Source organism: Schistocerca serialis, chromosome 9 (assembly GCF_023864345.2).
Source record: "Schistocerca serialis cubense isolate TAMUIC-IGC-003099 chromosome 9, iqSchSeri2.2, whole genome shotgun sequence".
NCBI classification, from domain to species: Eukaryota; Metazoa; Arthropoda; class Insecta; order Orthoptera; family Acrididae; genus Schistocerca; species Schistocerca serialis.
Genome location: NC_064646.1, coordinates 153,692,291 through 153,709,276, shown reverse-complemented (window position 1 = coordinate 153,709,276; position 16,986 = coordinate 153,692,291). Strand labels below are relative to the sequence as shown.

Genomic DNA, 16,986 nt, shown 5'->3' with positions numbered 1-16,986 from the left:
TTTCCTACAACTATGTACCACATTTGAAGATGACCGTCTCTATAATGCGTATTCACGAATTCATGTTACGCCTGTTCGAAATTTGTACCATAGTAGGTGATCGGTACGAGTAGCACACACCCGTGAACTGTCGGTACTACAAGATAAACAATGAAACATTCCTCTTCTCACATCCCCTAACCCAGCAGTGGTCATGCTACTTTTCCCTCTACCCCTGAGATAAGTGGCCTACTTTACATAGCTCACAGTCAAATACACTAATGCCAAACATTTTTTTTTTTTTTTACTGAACAGGAAAGCTACGCTGTTAAGAAGCTCTTAACGTTAGTTGACTCAGTGGATTCGAGTGTTGGCCTAGTTGCTACAGGCATATTACTCGTATTACAAAATAAGGCTGAGAAAAGGGGGCCGTACGAATTCTTGATACGGACCATATTCCGTCCGCGGACCGCAGTTTGACTGGCAATGCTCTAGAGGGTCGCATCCAAAAGTGTCCGCCCTGCTCCTTGGAAGAGAGGATGAGAAGCAGATTAGAAACAAATCGGTACCAGAAACTTGAGCCCTGTCGTCGTTGATCTCAGCAGACTCACCCCACCATGATGGCCAGGCAGAGGGTGACGGGCACGGTGACGGACTGCGGGTCGTAGCTGGACGTGCTGCTGGTGGAGTCCTCGTCAGCGGAGTCGTCGAGGTCCTCGTCGGCCTCCGGGTCGGAGACGACGCCGTCTTCCGAGAAGGCGCCGCCGCCGCCGTCGAGGTCGCGCAGGCCGCCCACGCCCACCCCCTCTTCCACCCCCGTTCCCAGGGGTCGCTGGCCCAACGAACGGCGCATCGGGGGCGCCCGGCGCTCCATCTGGAACTCCTGGAAGGACGCTGGAGCCGATGACGACCTCTGCACATCAGAGAAAGGCATCAGGCGGAATCCAATTCTGAGCATTTTAAACTCGTGATCGTATAGGAACACAAGTCAATAAAATTACAAACTATTTTAATAAACTTTTTTGGAACAGTGATCAAAAACTTTTAAAATTTTTCTTTTTAAAATTCAGTCTTGATCACACCACGTATGTTAAAAGAAGATAGGTGACCGGTTTCGGTCATATCACATGACTATCATCAGACCCATGGCGTCCTTCGAAGACGGTAGGTGGAGCACTCTTCTCAGCCGCTGTGATGTCGAGCTGAGAAGAGTGCTCCACCAACCATCTTCGAAGGATGCCATGGGTCTGATGATGGTCATATGTCCGAAACCGGTCACCTATGTTCTTGTAACATACGTGTTGTGATCAAGACTGAATTTTAAAAAGAAAAATTTTACAAACTATTTCCTGAATCAGGAAATCGCTGGCGTCATTTACAGGAAATAGTTAGTTTATAAACAACAGCACGAGGAATGAAAATACAAACTGAGAAATTAGCACCGTGCCATCCGTTATTTGTCCACTCAATTTTGGATCCGAAAACACTTAGAGGTTGCATTCAATTTCCTGTTATCTCTACTAAATCAACACGCGCACAACGAAAGATAATGAGAAGAAAAGTCTTGTCATCATCGAAGGTTGTGTATCGCTTATAAAAAATGTCGAGATGAGCTCCTTCTAGCAGTACTGCGATTAAACGTGGCAACCACACAAGACATTCTTAAAATTCCATTACATAACATGAAGTTTGCAATCCATAAAAATAAAATTTCTTGAATGTCAAATTTTAAATATCCGGGGTGCTATATGAGAAGTGATAATGATAATAATGTAGATCAAAACATGTACAAATTTCAAACGATATGTGGTAATTTCAGTGGAACATTTAACTGCAAGACCATAAAACATAATAAAATGAAGTATATATAAACCATGAGGATAGCATAACTGTAGTGTGTACTTGAGAGCTGCATAAATAAAAAGAAAGGTAACAGAAAAATACATACAGCAGGCATAAAATACTTGAGGAGAAATAGATTGTGAAACAAGCGATGTAAGTAAAAATGGAACTGTCCAAAGTCGTTTGCCTTTATATGGGCAAGAAAGTGAATATAGCTATAGTTTGAGAAACTTCCTAACAGAATGGAACATGAAGAAGATCCAGCACTTCAACCGAAAACGGTGAATATAAACTTCATGAAGACGGGCCAGGCGTATGCAGAAAGAATGTGACGAAAGTATAGCGGTTGGCGATGAATACGTACCTTTTCAGATAGATTTGACGTATGTAATTCTTATTCTGGGGATGCCAGAAAAGTGCAGATGCGTCTTTTACCAAATGTCTAGATAGCTTGTGAAGACCTTGCAATCATTTTTTAGTGCGATACATGATATGAAGTAAGTCACCCCTATCGCCGTCTCTTAGAAGGATTGGTTGACAGCTGCATAAACTAAAGTGATCATGATGACTGCGTTTGGTGCACAGTGTCATGTACGTATGAGGACAGTCGGCTATATCATATCTCACATTTTGTAGTGGCGTAACTTCTCAGACTCGCCCCTTAGGAATCATGTAAATATAAGAAGCAAATGCGAAATGGATACAGGGAAAATCTGAAGGAACTGGAAAATAAATGATCTAAAACAAATAAAAAATAAAAGAAAGTTTCTGAAGATACATTAAAGGCCTCTACGAGAAGAGGGAACTGTCTGCCATAATGATAGAAAATGAAGAGGTTGCCGATTTCAAACACATCGGGATCCATTATTACAGGCACAGTTTGAAAGAGCTTTGAAAAACTTTAACTTCGACTGCAGACGTACCATCGATTTTGAGGCAGAATATCATCCACACAATCACCAAGATATGGAAGGTAGTTATGAAGTTTTAAGTGTCACCTCCTCCCCATGAACCATGGACCTTGCCGTTGGTGGGGAGGCTTGCGTGCCTCAGCGATACAGATAGCCGTACCGTAGGTACAACCACAACGGAGGGGTATCTGTTGAGAGGCCAGACAAACATATGGTTCCTGAAGAGGGGCAGCAGCCCTTTCAGTAGTTGCAAGGGCAACAGTCTGGATGATTGACTGATCTGGCCTTGTAACAATAACCAAAACGGCCTTGCTCTGCTGGTACTGCGAACGGCTGAAAGCAAGGGGAAACTACGGCCATAATTTTTCCCGAGGGCATACAGCTTTACTGTATGATTAAATGATGATGGCGTCCTCTTGGGTAAAATATTCCGGAGGTAAAATAGTCCCCCATTCGGATCTCCGGGCGGGGACTACTCAAGAGGATGTCGTTATCAGGAGAAAGAAAACTGGCGTTCTACGGATCGGAGCGTGGAATGTCAGGTAACTTAATCGGGCAGGTAGGTTAGAAAATTTGAAAAGGGAAATGGATAGGTTAAAGTTAGATATAGTGGGAATTAGTGAAGTTCGGTGGCAGGAGGAACAAGACTTCTGGTCAGGACTACAGGGCTATATACACAAAGTCAAATAGGGGTAATGCAGGAGTAGGTTTAATAATGAATAGGAAAATAGGAACGCGGGTAAGCTACTACAAACAGCTTAGTGAACGCATTATTGTGGCCAAGATAGATACGAAGCCCACACCTACTACAGTAGTACAAGTTTATATGCCAACTAGCTCTGCAGATGACGAAGAAATTGAAGAAATGTATGATGAAATAAAAGAAATTATTCAGATAGTGAAGGGAGAGGAAAATTTAATAGTCATGGGTGACTGGAATTCGAGTGTAGGAAAAGGGAGAGAAGGAAATATAGTAGGTGAATATGGATTGGGGCTAAGAAATGAAAGAGGAAGCCGCCTGGTAGAATTTTGCACAGAGCACAACTTAATCATAGCTAACACTTGGTTTAAGAATCATGATAGAAGGTTGTATACATGGGAGAACCCTGGAGATACTAAAAGGTATCAGATAGATTATATAATGGTAAGACAGAGATTTAGGAACCAGGTTTTAAATTGTAAGACATTTCCAGGGGCAGATGCGGACTCTGACCACAATCTATTGATTATGACCTGTAGATTAAAACTGAAGAAACTGCAAAAAGGTGGGAATTTAAGGAGATGGGACCTGGATGAACTGAAAGAACAAGAGGTTGTACAGAGTTTCAGAGAGAGCATAAGGGAATGAGGGAAAGAAATACAGTAGAAGAAGAATGGGTAGCTTTGAGGGATGAAGTAGTGAAGGCAGCAGAGGATCAAGTAGGTAAAAAGACAAGGGCTAGAATAAATCCTTGGGTAACAGAAGAAATATTGAATTTAATTGATGGAAGGAGAAAATATAAAAATGCAGTAAATGAAGCAGGCAAAAAGGAATACAAACGTCTCAAAATTGAGATCGACAGGAAGTGCAAAATGGCTAAGCAGGGATGGCTAGAGGACAAAGGTAAGGCTGTAGAGGCTTATCTCACTAGGGGTAAGATAGATACTGCCTACAGGAAAATTAAAGAGACCTTTGGAGATAAGAGAACCACTTGTATGAACATCAAGAGCTCTGATGGAAACCCAGTTCTAAGCAAAGAAGGGAAAGCAGAAAGGTGGAAGGAGTATATAGAGGGTCTATACAAGGGAGATGTACTTGAGGACAATATTATGGAAATGGAAGAGGATGTAGATGAAGATGAAATGGGAGATACGATACTGCATGAAGAGTTTGACAGAGCACTGAAAGACCTGAGTCGAAACAAGGCCCCCGGAGTAGACAACATTCCATTGGAACTACTGACGGCCTTGGGAGAGCCAGTCCTGACAAAACTCTACCATCTGGTGAGCAAGATGTATGAAACAGGCGAAATACCCTCAGACTTCAAGAAGAATATAATAATTCCAATCCCAAAGAAAGCAGCTGTTGACAGATGTGGGAATTACCGAACAATTAGTTTAATAAGCCACAGCTGCAAAATACTAACACGAATTCTTTACAGACGAATGGTAAAACTAGTAGAAGCCGACCTCGGGGAAGATCAGTTTGGATTCCGTAGAAATACTGGAACACGTGAGGCAATACTGACCTTACGACTTATCTTAGAAGAAAGATTAAGGAAAGACAAACCTACGTTTCTAGCATTTGTAGACTTAGAGAAAGCTTTTGACAATGTTGACGGGAATACTCTCTTTCAAATTCTAAAGGTGGTAGGGGTAAAATACAGGGAGCGAAAGGCTATTTACAATTTGTACAGAAACCAGATGGCAGTTATAAGAGTCGAGGGACATGAAAGGGAAGCAGTGGTTGGGAAGGGAGTAAGACAGGGTTGTAGCCTCTCCCCGATGTTATTCAATCTGTATATTGAGCAAGCAGTAAAGGAAACAAAAGAAAAATTTGGAGTAGTTATTAAAATCCATGGAGAAGAAATAAAAACTTTGAGGTTCGCCGATGACATTGTAATTCTGTCAGAGACAGCAAAGGACTTGGAAGAGCAGTTGAACGGAATGGATGGTGTCTTGAAGGGAGGATATAAGATGAATATCAACAAAGGCAAAACGAGGATAATGGAATGTAGTCGAATTAAGTCGGGTGATGTTGAGGGTATTAGATTAGGAAATGAGACACTTAAAGTAGTAAAGGAGTTTTGCTTTTTGGGGAGCAAAATAACTGATGATGGTCGAAGTAGAGAGGATATAAAATGTAGACTGGCAATGGCAAGGAAAGCGTTTCTGAAGAAGAGAAATTTGTTAACATCGAGTATAGATTTAAGTGTGAGGAAGTCATTTCTGAAAGTATTTGTATGGAGTGTAGCCATGTATGGAAGTGAAACATGGACGGTAAATAGTTTGGACAAGAAGAGAATAGAAGCTTTCGAAATGTGGTGCTACAGAAGAATGCTGAAGATTAGATGGGTAGATCACATAACTAATGAGGGGGTACTGAATAGGATTGGGGAGAAGAGGATTTTGTGGCACAACTTGACCAGAAGAGGGGATCGGTTGGTAGGACATGTTCTGAGGCATCAAGGGATCACCAATTTAGTATTGGAGGGCAGCGTGGAGGGTAAAAATCGTAGGGGGAGACCAAGAGATGAATACACTAAGCAGATTCAGAAGGATGCAGGTTGTAGTAGGTACTGGGAGATGAAGAAGCTTGCACAGGATAGAATAGCATGGAGAGCTGCATCAAACCAGGCTCAGGACTGAAGACCACAACAACAACAACAAGTGTCACCTATAAAAAACGAAGTTAATCAATTGTTTGTGTGTTTATTTGTCTGCATACCTGGTACACACTGAAAACCGCATGAGAGAGTATCATCACTAGAAGAGCCAAAATCAAAGAGTAAATATTGGCGGTAATTCGTTTTCGGCAGCAGGAAAATAGTATAACTGTCTTTGGGTGTCTATATTGTCCTTACATAACTGCAGTATTTCCCTGCTACCGAAAGCGAATTACTACACGATATTATGAACTGGCTATGGGTTTGGTTTTCGATTTCTGGATAGAGGAGTCTGTTAGATAGAAGCGGCTCGGAATGCTGTCTCTGTGGCGTGGAGAGGGAGAGCTGGGGAATCCACGACAACTCTACATGCCATTCTTCACTGGAAACAGACTTGCTACTTCTATGAGTTATCAAATATTGACTCATTCCTTGTATTGTCTTCCTCTTTTCTCATATGAGGAAACCATTTGGTGAGGACAATTTGCAGAATTTATGTAATTACATCTGCGCCGCAACGTTATCTATGATAATAGTAGAAGCCGAAGAATCGAAATAAAATTTATGCCATCACTTGGATCTGAACCCAGGTCTCCTTGCTTACTAGCAGGTCTATAGATCACTTACACCTTGGGTATAGGCAGGATTTCCCCATTATATCCAACGCTGAAATGCCGTTCCAATACCGTAGAGCCTTGGAAATAGTGACTAATTAAGAAGGAGAAAATAGACTGAAGATGTGGATGGAAGTTTGAGTTAGGGGGGGGGGGGAGGGGGCATGGGGTAAGAGTAGTTACGTAGACTGATACTGCGGTATAATGACTAGCTCACTTGACTATTCAACATGGAGATCTGGGTTCAAATCCCGCCCCTGGCACAAATTTTAATTCGTTTCTTCAGCTTATATCATTATTGTAAATTTCCAGAAAGCAGACGTGTCGATTCCCCAAACAGACAAGTTTTGTAGCAGAGAGAGCGACTGCAGAATTACACTCCTGGAAATTGAAATAAGAACACCGTGAATTCATTGTCCCAGGAAGGGGAAACTTTATTGACACATTCCTGGGGTGAGATACATCACATAATCACACTGACAGAACCACAGGCACATAGACACAGGCAACAGGGCATGCACAATGTCGGCACTAGTACAGTGTATATCCACCTTTCGCAGCAATGCAGGCTGCTATTCTCCCATGGAGACGATCGTACAGATGCTGGATGTAGTCCTGTGGAACGGCTTGCCACGCCATTTCCACCTGGCGCCTCAGTTGGACCGCGTTCGTGCTGGACGTGCAGACCGCGTGAGACGACGCTTCATCCAGTCCCAAACATGCTCAATGGGGGACAGATCCGGAGATCTTGCTATCCAGGGTAGTTGACTTACACCTTCTAGAGCACGTTGGGTGGCACGGGATACATGCGGACGTGCATTGTCCTGTTGGAACAGCAAGTTCCCTTGCCGGTCTAGGAATGGTAGAACGATGGGTTCGATGACGGTTTGGATGTACCGTGCACTATTCAGTGTCCCCTCGACGATCACCAGTGGTGTACGGCCAGTGTAGGAGATCGCTCCCCACACCATGATGCCGGGTGTTGGCCCTGTGTGCCTCGGTCGTATGCAGTCCTGATTGTGGCGCTCACCTGCACGGCGCCAAACACGCATACGACCATCATTGGCACCAAGGCAGAAGCGACTCTCATCGCTGAAGACGACACGTCTCCATTCGTCCCTCCATTCACGCCTGTCGCGACACCACTGGAGGCGGGCTGCACGATGTTGGGGCGTGAGCGGAAGACGGCCTAACGGTGTGCGGGACCGTAGCCCAGCTTCATGGAGACGGTTGCGAATGGTCCTCTCCGATACCCCAGGAGCAACAGTGTACCTAATTTGCTGGGAAGTGGCGGTGCGGTCCCCTACGGCACTGCGTAGGATCCTACGGTCTTGGCGTGCATCCGTGCGTCGCTGCGGTCCGTTCCCAGGTCGACGGGCACGTGCACCTTCCGCCGACCACTGGCGACAACATCGATGTACTGTGGAGACCTCACGCCCCACGTGTTGAGCAATTCGGCGGTACGTCCACCCGGCCCCCCCCTTGCCCACTATACGCCCTCGCTCAAAGTCCGTCAACTGCACATACGGTTCACGTCCACGCTGTCGCGGCATGCTACCAGTGTTATAGACGGCGATGGAGCTCCGTATGCCACGGCAAACTGGCTGACACTGACGGCGGCGGTGCACAAATGCTGCGCAGCTAGCGCCATTCGACGGCCAACACCGCGGTTCCTGGTGTGTCCGCTGTGCCGTGCGTGTGATCATTGCTTGTACAGCCCTCTCGCAGTGTCCGGAGCAAGTATGGTGGGTCTGACACACCGGTGTCAATGTGTTCTTTTTTCCATTTCCAGGAGTGTATTTTGAGGAGATTTCGGAGTGAGTTAACAAGGGAGGAACACGTGTTGAGCTTCACAATATCAAAATTATTACTGTCGGAAAAGTGACACTTCTAAAGTCATAATCGGCAAAAAGAACATAAATAAGGGTAGTAGTAACTCGTTTGAGCCAGACCTCAAGAGGCGCTGACTGAGGATGGATCTGTAAGGGATGTCTGTTCCGCGTCACTGACGCAATAATCTATTTGGTTGGTCATCTGATGTTAGCAAAGTACAAATAAATACGAGTAGTCGCATAGGAAGTCACTTTTATTGGTGTTTCAAAATTATATTTTTTAATGTGACAACATCTACAGATATAGACGGGATTAGCTGCGATGAACAAAGATTACGTTGCGCTATTGAGTCATCTCTCAGAATGATGTCGATAAATAGGTCAATGCTTCTTATCTTACTGTGGACTTTCTTAGTGTTGTGTTTGGCAACCGCCGATAGCTTTTTGATCGTAATTGCGGGCGTCATTTTTTGTCATCTTGGAGACTGTCGCGTGTTTCGGTGTTATGAAGTTTCAGATTAATCCTGACGTTTCCTTTACAAATTCCCATGTGGCAGTGCCATTATTATTTGATCTCAGCGAGGAGTCACTAGATAGACAATTTTAAGAGAGATTAGTATTACGAGGAACTGGCTGCTACAGTACAAGCTCCGTGAATTCTGAACGTTGAGTCTTTTATGCTTACGTTGGTATTGATGCTAATGTACTTAATGTCTACAGAATTACATACGGTCTTGACAAAATATTGTTTTTTCACCATTTTCCTTACTACTTATTTGAAGATGTACAAATTTCTTCACTAACTGTTTTCAGCAATGCAAAGAGTAGGTATGCTACGCGGGTTGGAGCTCTTTGTCAGAACAAATGCGGATCAGGTAAGTCCAGATAGGGATTAACACGCACAATCAGTACGGTACGGCAGCGACTGCACTGATCCAGCGGATACGTCTCTGGCTAACAGATGACGCAAGCCTGTTAAACCATCGCTCATTGCTGCAGATAGTTTGTTCTTAAGGACTCTGCCAGATTTTATTTGTCGTATTCCTCTTAACCTTCTTGAATCTATAAACTAGTTACTAACGGGTATGTAGGATTGACATCACAAGTGGAATTTTACGAGACGGCAAATTAAACTTTGTGAGTAGGCCAACTCCAACATGAAACACTGATTGTATTTCGACACTTACGTCCCCTGAGAAGGACAAGAATCCTTTCGGAAACGGATGGTGAAGAGCAGACGGTAGCCTGAAGACGAGGAGGCGGCTCACCTACCTGCCAGGGGGGCGGTGGCGGAGGCGGCGGGAGGCGGCGGCGGCGGGCGCAGCCGCGACACAGGCAGAGGCGCGCGAAGGTCCACTTGAAGCTACGCGCCAGGATGTCGCCGATGTTGGACAGGTAGAGCAGGAACAGCGGCATGCCCACGATGGCGTACACGATCGTCGCCAGCTTCCCCCACTCAGTCTTGGGCGTCACGTTGCCGTAACCTGCCGGCACACGCCGCATTCACAGCTCAAGCACTTCTACACTCTGCAGCTAAAAATCAAACGGTTCAAATGGGTCTGAGCACTATGGGTCATCAGTCCCTAGAACTTAGAACTACACTACTGCCCATTAAAATTGCTACACCAAGAAGAAATGCAGATGGACAAATATTTTAATTACATTTTCACGCAATTTGGGTGCATAGATCCTGAGAAATCAGCACCCACAACAACCACCTCTGGCCGTAATAACGGCCTTGATACGCCTGGGCATTGAGTCAAACAGAGTTTGGATGGCGTGTACAGGTACAGCTGCCAGTGCAGCTTCAACACGATATCACAGTTCATCAAGAGTAGTGACTCGCGTATTGTGACGAGCCAGTTGCTCGGCCACCATTGACCAGACTGCTGGCCAGGGCAGCAGTCGAATATTTTCTGTATCCAGAAAGGCCTGTACCGGACCTGCAACATGAGGTCGTGCATTATCCTGCTGAAATGAAGGGTTTCGCAGGGTCAGAACACATCTGAAATGTAACGTCCACTGATCAAAGTGCCGTCAATGCGAACAAGAGGTGACCGAGACGTGTAACCAATGGCACCCCGTACCATAACGCCGGGTGATACGCCAGTATGGCGATGACGAATACACGTTTCCTATGTGAGTTCACCGCGATGTCGCCAAACACGGATGCGACAATCATGATACTGTAAACAGGACCCGAAATCATCCGAAAAAATTACTTTTTGCCATTCGTGCACGCAGGTTCGTCGTTGAGTACACCATCGCAGGCGCTCCTGTCTGTGATGCGGCGTAAAGGGTAACCGCAGCCATGGTCTCCGAGATGATAGTCCATGCTGCTGCAAACGTCGTCGAACTGTTCGTGCAGATGGTTGTTGTCTTGCAAACGTCCCCATCTGTTGACTCAGGGATCGAGACATGGCTGCACAATCCGTTACAGCCATGCGGATAAAATGCCTGTCATCTCGACTGCTAGTGATACGAGGCCGTTGGGATCCAGCAAGGCGTTCCGTATTACCCTCCTGAACCCACCTAATCCATATAATGCTAACAGTCATTGGATCTCGACCAACGCGAGCAGCAATAGCGCGATACGATAAACCGCAATCGCGATAGGCTACAATCCGACCTTTATCAAAGTCGTAAACGTGATGGTACGCATTTCTCCTCCTTACACGAGGCATCACAACAACGTTTCACCAGGCAACGCCGGTCAACTGCTGTTTGTGTATGAGAAATCGGTTGGAAACTTTCCTCATGTCAGCACTTTGGGCCGGCAGGAGTGGCCGAGCGGTTCTAGGCGCTACAGTCTGGAACCGCGCGACCGCTACGACCGCAGATTCGAATCCTGCCTCGGGCATGGATGTGCGTCATGTCCTTCGGTTAGTTAGGTTTAAGTAGTTCTAAGTTCTTGGGGACTGATGACCTTAGCAGTTAAGTCCCATAGTGCTCAGAGCCATTTGAACCATTTTTCAGCACGTTGTAGGTGTCGCCACCGGCGCCAACTTTGTGTGAATGCTCTGAAAAGCTAATCATTTGCATATCACAGTATCTTCTTCCTGTCGGTGAAATTTCGCGTCTGTAGCACGTCATCCTCGTAGTGTAGCAATTTTAATCGCCAGTAGTGTACTTAAACCTAACTAACCTTGTGGTGTCACCACCAGACACCACACCTGCTAGGTGGTAGCCTTTAAATCGGCCGCGGTCCGGTAGTATACGTCGGACCCTCGTGTCGCCACTATCAGTGATTGCAGACCGAGCGCCGCCACACGGCAGGTCTAGAGAGACTTCTAGCACTCGCCCCAGTTGTGCAACCGACTTTGCTAGCGATGGTTCACTGACAAAATACGCTCTCATTGTCCGATGGTTTAGCATAGCCTTCAGCTACGTCATTTGCTACGACCTAGTAAGGCGCTATATTCAGTTACTATTGATGTTGTGAATCATGTACCGTCAAGAGCGACGTTCATCATTAATGGATTAAAGTTAAGAATTCCACCAGCTACGTCCATTTTTCTAAATTCTAATTTCCTTGTCCTGTTCCAGACCTCATGCCAGCCTGCGTGAGCTAAAACGCGTGCCTTTCGGCCTCCTCTAGTAACACGGTGTTGGCTCTCCTGCCAACCCACAACAAATGTAAGTAAATAACACACATCCATGCCCGAGGCAGGTTTCGAACCTGCGACCGTAGCAGTTGAGCGATCCGGACTGATGTGCCTAGAACCGCTCGGCCACCATGGCCGGCTCTACAGCTAAACTGTCCCATCAAAAGTGTCCGGACACCCTTATGTAACGTCGAATTGAACACAAGACATCACGAGAGCGGTCCACCACAATAATAGGAGGAGGGAGCATTGTGTTGTCAGTAATGTGAGACCGTCAGGAAACCTCAGTGACCCCGAAACTGGACAAGTCACGGATGTCACCTGAGTAATAAATGCGCCACATGGACAACCACTGCGAAACCGGGCTGAGCTCATGTATTGGCGGGCAGAGACCATTGAGCATTGCGAATGGTAGTTGTAAATAATCGCATGAAATCAAAGGGAGGAATCACTTGCGAGTTGCATAGGACTACCAGCAGTGCAGGTAGCACAATGATTGTGCAAAAGGTGTTAGGAAGAATTGTGTGGAGTGTTCGAGCACTCTTTGTAACATGCATTCTGTAGTCTATGCTGTCCACCTGCTTAGCTGATTGGTAACGTGCCTGCCTCCCATGTAGCGGGCCCGGTTTCGATTCCCAGCGGGGATGGAGATTTTCTCCGCTCGTGGGCTGGGTGTAGTGTTGTCCTCCACACCATTTCATCCTCATCACTGGCACGCAAGTCGCCCAATGTGGCGTCGACTGAAATAAGACTTGTACTCGGTGGCCGAACTTCCCCGGATGGGTCCTCCCGGCCAAAAATGTCACACGCTCATTTCATTTTTTTGTAGTCTATGCTAAGCGACGGTTGACCTGGGTTTGGCGGGTGCATATGTAGTGCCAACAATAAAGGACAGAGGAGGTCGGTGATGTTTCTCGTGGTTAGGATGTTGTTGACTGAATTCGAAAACATATGAAAATATTTTACTGAGTACAGCAGAGGAACTGTATAAAGCAGCATCTGTGGACAATAATGTTCCAGAAAAGAACTGGTGGGCCTAGATTCCCGACCTGAGCCAAATGAACTGTTGACTTCCCTCCAGACCCCAGCGTCCAGCATATCTAACTTGTGTGGTTTCGGCTCTTAAGGAGGGTCGGCTGCTGTTCCTACACAGACTCTCAGACACATCGGTGAAAGTGTCCACAGGATCACTGAAGCAGTCATAAAGGCGAACGGTGGACGTACCCCATATTAACGTTGACTAGTAGGTGTCCAGAAACTTTTGATCACACAATGTATAATTAAAATAAAACGGGAAACTTGTAAAGCGAAATATCGGTTAACACAAAATGATACTGCGATCGCAACATAACGCCATATAATCCCATGCAATTTCCTTTTTTGATACGAAATAGAAGTCCGTCTTACGTTTTACGCACCTTTATCCTGCGACTGTGGTTTAAATGGCGGATTCTACGTATTAACACTACGAACAGTCGCTGTATAATGCTTGCTTTTTAAAACATTAATTCTTCAATTAGCTAGCTTTCGATCCACTATGCCAGGTGCAGCTAATCTGTGGGATCGTACCGTGACGAAGGTGTAATTCGGTGAATTATATAGATTCTGTGTTTTAAGGCCGTAAATGAAGAATCCTGGTGTTATTTTGTCACAAGTTATTAAGTTCCTGAAGTGGGAATGTCAACACTTTGAAATGATCCGTTACGCACGTATGTGGTAGATACAGCAAAGAGATCCACTTTTCACAACTATTACTGTTCACAGCTTAAATTTGAGTACTTTTGGCAATAATATCATTTGCCTTCATAACCTTTAATTTTTGAGGGATTTTGTCAGACACAATGAACGCAGTTTTAGTTATGTGAGTATGCTGACATACGTAGATGCAGTCACGTGGCTGCCCACATAACTTACCTTAATTATCATCACTTGTACATTCCCGCAGTTTTATAATCTTAAGGGGAGTTGGAGCGGAAATTTTTTTTTCACATTTGCGGATTTTTATTTCATTATAAAATTTGCTATTTTCCGAAAATGTGAAAAAAAATTTTTCCGCTCCAACTCCCCTTAATAATATAAAACTATATATTATATTATTAAGGGGAGTTGGAGCGGAAAAAAATTTTTTTCACATTTTCGGAAAATAGCAAATTTTATAATGAAATAAAAATCCGCAAATGTGAAAAAAAAATTTCCGCTCCAACTCCCCTTAAGATTATAAAAGTTTATAAGTGATATATATATATATATATATATATATATCACTTATAAACTCACATGGGAAATATTTTTTTTTTAAATATAATCTTCAGAGGTTGAAAATGTTAAAATTTTTACGTGCATTACTTCAACATCTAATAAAATAGGTAATTTTTTTATACAGATATCGGTGGATTGCTGTGTTATAAAGGATAAGAGTGTTGGTCATGTCCAGAAGAGGATGGGCACCAGGATGAGGAAGTTGAAACAAAGTTTGAGAGACAAGGAACTTTCTGATGGGGGATCCATGAGAGGCAAGCTGAAAGACAAAATGATTGATGAACTACAGCAGTATTATAGGATGCCATTAGAAATAATATTGAGGATTTTTTTAAAATGAAGCAGGCAGTATGGGCTACCTTCTTCCACAAACTGTCAACTGATGAAAAACCACCTTTGCCCTCCTGGACCTGGTTCATGGTGCAATTACCGCAATGCCCAGTACTCAAACAGTTCATACATCCATAAACATTCCATCCCAGTAGCAGTCATGGATATCGTAAAAACTATTTACAGAGACCTGGCAAATTCTGAACTACTGGAGAAGTGTCTGCACGGTCAGACTCAAAATCCCAATGTGTCGTTCAGTAATCTTATATGGACTAACTTAACAAAAAATTTTATTGTTAGAATGAAGACACTAAAATGGCGGGTCAGTCATGATGTTATTGCTTTTAATGATGACACCATTGGTAGGGTGAAAGTGCTACAGCATATGGGAATTAATCCTGGAAAAACCTGCAACAGAGAACGGATGGACAAGGTTCGCATTGACAAAGCATAGTATGCAACACAGATGGCCAGTAAGGAGTCCAGAAAGAAGAAAAATAAGAAAGAACTTGGAAAATGATCTAAAGGATGATATTGAATGTGATGCAGGATGCTTCTGAGTGACTAAAAAAAAAAATAAGCTTATATTGAGTGAGTTGCACTCTTTTGAAACTTTTGAAGATGTTCCCGAAAATTTACATTATCTGTTGCATTTCTCCCTAAATCTCAGAAATCACTTCGAATAGAGTATTCAGATTTTCAGGGAGTAATACCAAACATATCCTGTGTCTACTAAATTAAAAGATGAACATAATGTTACGTATAATTAAATTATTTTGGAAAATTTATAAAAAAGTACACAAAATTTAACTGAGTAATCAAAAAATTGTATTTCCGAAAGCAATTGCTTAAATGCAATTACTGTAGCTCAGTAGGCTTACAACATACAATTTTATGTCCTGTAAATGTTTCATATCAATGGCTACAGTGGTCCCTGAAATACAGGGAAGCCAGTCACTAAATTTAACATTATCGGGATAGGGCGTTCCTTAAGTATGACTAAGTTGGGACAATAGGGTGATTTCACGTTTGTTTGGGCGGGGCAGGAGGAATAATATGTGGGCAGCAGAAGTGTAATGCAGGTGGGTAATTTAGGAAGTAACTGGGAAAATCGTGCGACAGAAAGAATGTTGCCGTATAGGGTGGTTATAATTCAGTTTGACTGTGAAATAATAGGGGTAGTGGGTAATTGGAAATAATGAGCCATAAGGTCAAGAGGGGAGGAATGGGTTGTAATAACAAATGAATCATTGGGTAGGTGGGGAGGAGTTATGAAGTAATGAGAAAGTATAGGGGTACACAAATGGAGGTGGTAACTGGGGACGAGTGTAAATGGATTCTATTCTCATATAGTGTTGCTAAAGGAGGGAAGGAATAGGGTACCTGTGTAACTGAGAAGGTAGCATAAAACTGAGTTGATAAAGTAGTGAGATAAAGGTGTTTCCGAGGAATAGATAAATTTTGATAAATGCGAGTAATATAGAAGAATGAAAAGACAATAATTTTATAAACAGGAATTGAAACAAAAAAATTCGCCCATTAAAGACGAAGTTGCATTTTTTAAGTTGCTCGGTGCAGGTAAGCATTTTACACAGATGCACTGATGAAATCTCGCGCTGCTCGCTGCCACACCCATAATTATTGCCAAAACAAAAGACTGACCAGGTGCACAGTCACCGGTCCCAGGTGCGGGTTGCCTATAACGGCTTCCAGTACAACAAAAATTTCATTTTCAGTATTCGTTTCATTACTGACCGAATTTAAGAATTTAAGATGCTGTCTTAATCTGCACAGTAATCAGTATAATTTTACGTCAATATGAGATTAAAGATTTATCGCGGCGTATCTCACGGCGCTCAAAATAACCATATTTTATTCTTCCAGTACCTAAGAATGAGGGCACTTATAGACTTCCAATATGATCTACACATAACTTGAAATTTTTATGAACTTTTATCGTTGACCGCCCGCCCCCCATCCACTCCCACAGTAATGAAAGGCTCATTCAGTAAAACTTCAGCATCAGGCTCGTCTTTTTAATTTATTACTTCTTTACTACCAGCTCTATTCGCAACACACATTACAGACAATATACACATACACCGCTGAATGTAGTTGCTCATTTGTATCACCGTACGACATACGGTTCATGAGATATGTCGTCATAAACATTGGTATGTGTGGAAGAATATCTTTTGCTTAAAACAAAGCGCAAATTAATTAGACGACATTTATCCTATGTTTGATAT

General features: G+C 43.8%; 1 protein-coding gene across 2 annotated transcripts in view; it reads right to left on the bottom strand.

Moving 5' to 3' along the window:
- Nucleotides 1–16,986, bottom strand: part of LOC126419152 (TWiK family of potassium channels protein 18) — a 1,284,255-nt gene that overhangs the window by 87,585 nt on the left and 1,179,684 nt on the right. For both annotated transcript variants that reach the window (XM_050086262.1, XM_050086263.1), the window contains 2 exons: nt 9,816–10,027; nt 591–892 (listed from right to left, as the gene is read on the bottom strand). In XM_050086262.1, coding sequence (XP_049942219.1) covers nt 591–892; nt 9,816–10,027 — 514 coding nt within the window. The remainder of the gene's footprint in view (nt 1–590; nt 893–9,815; nt 10,028–16,986) is intronic.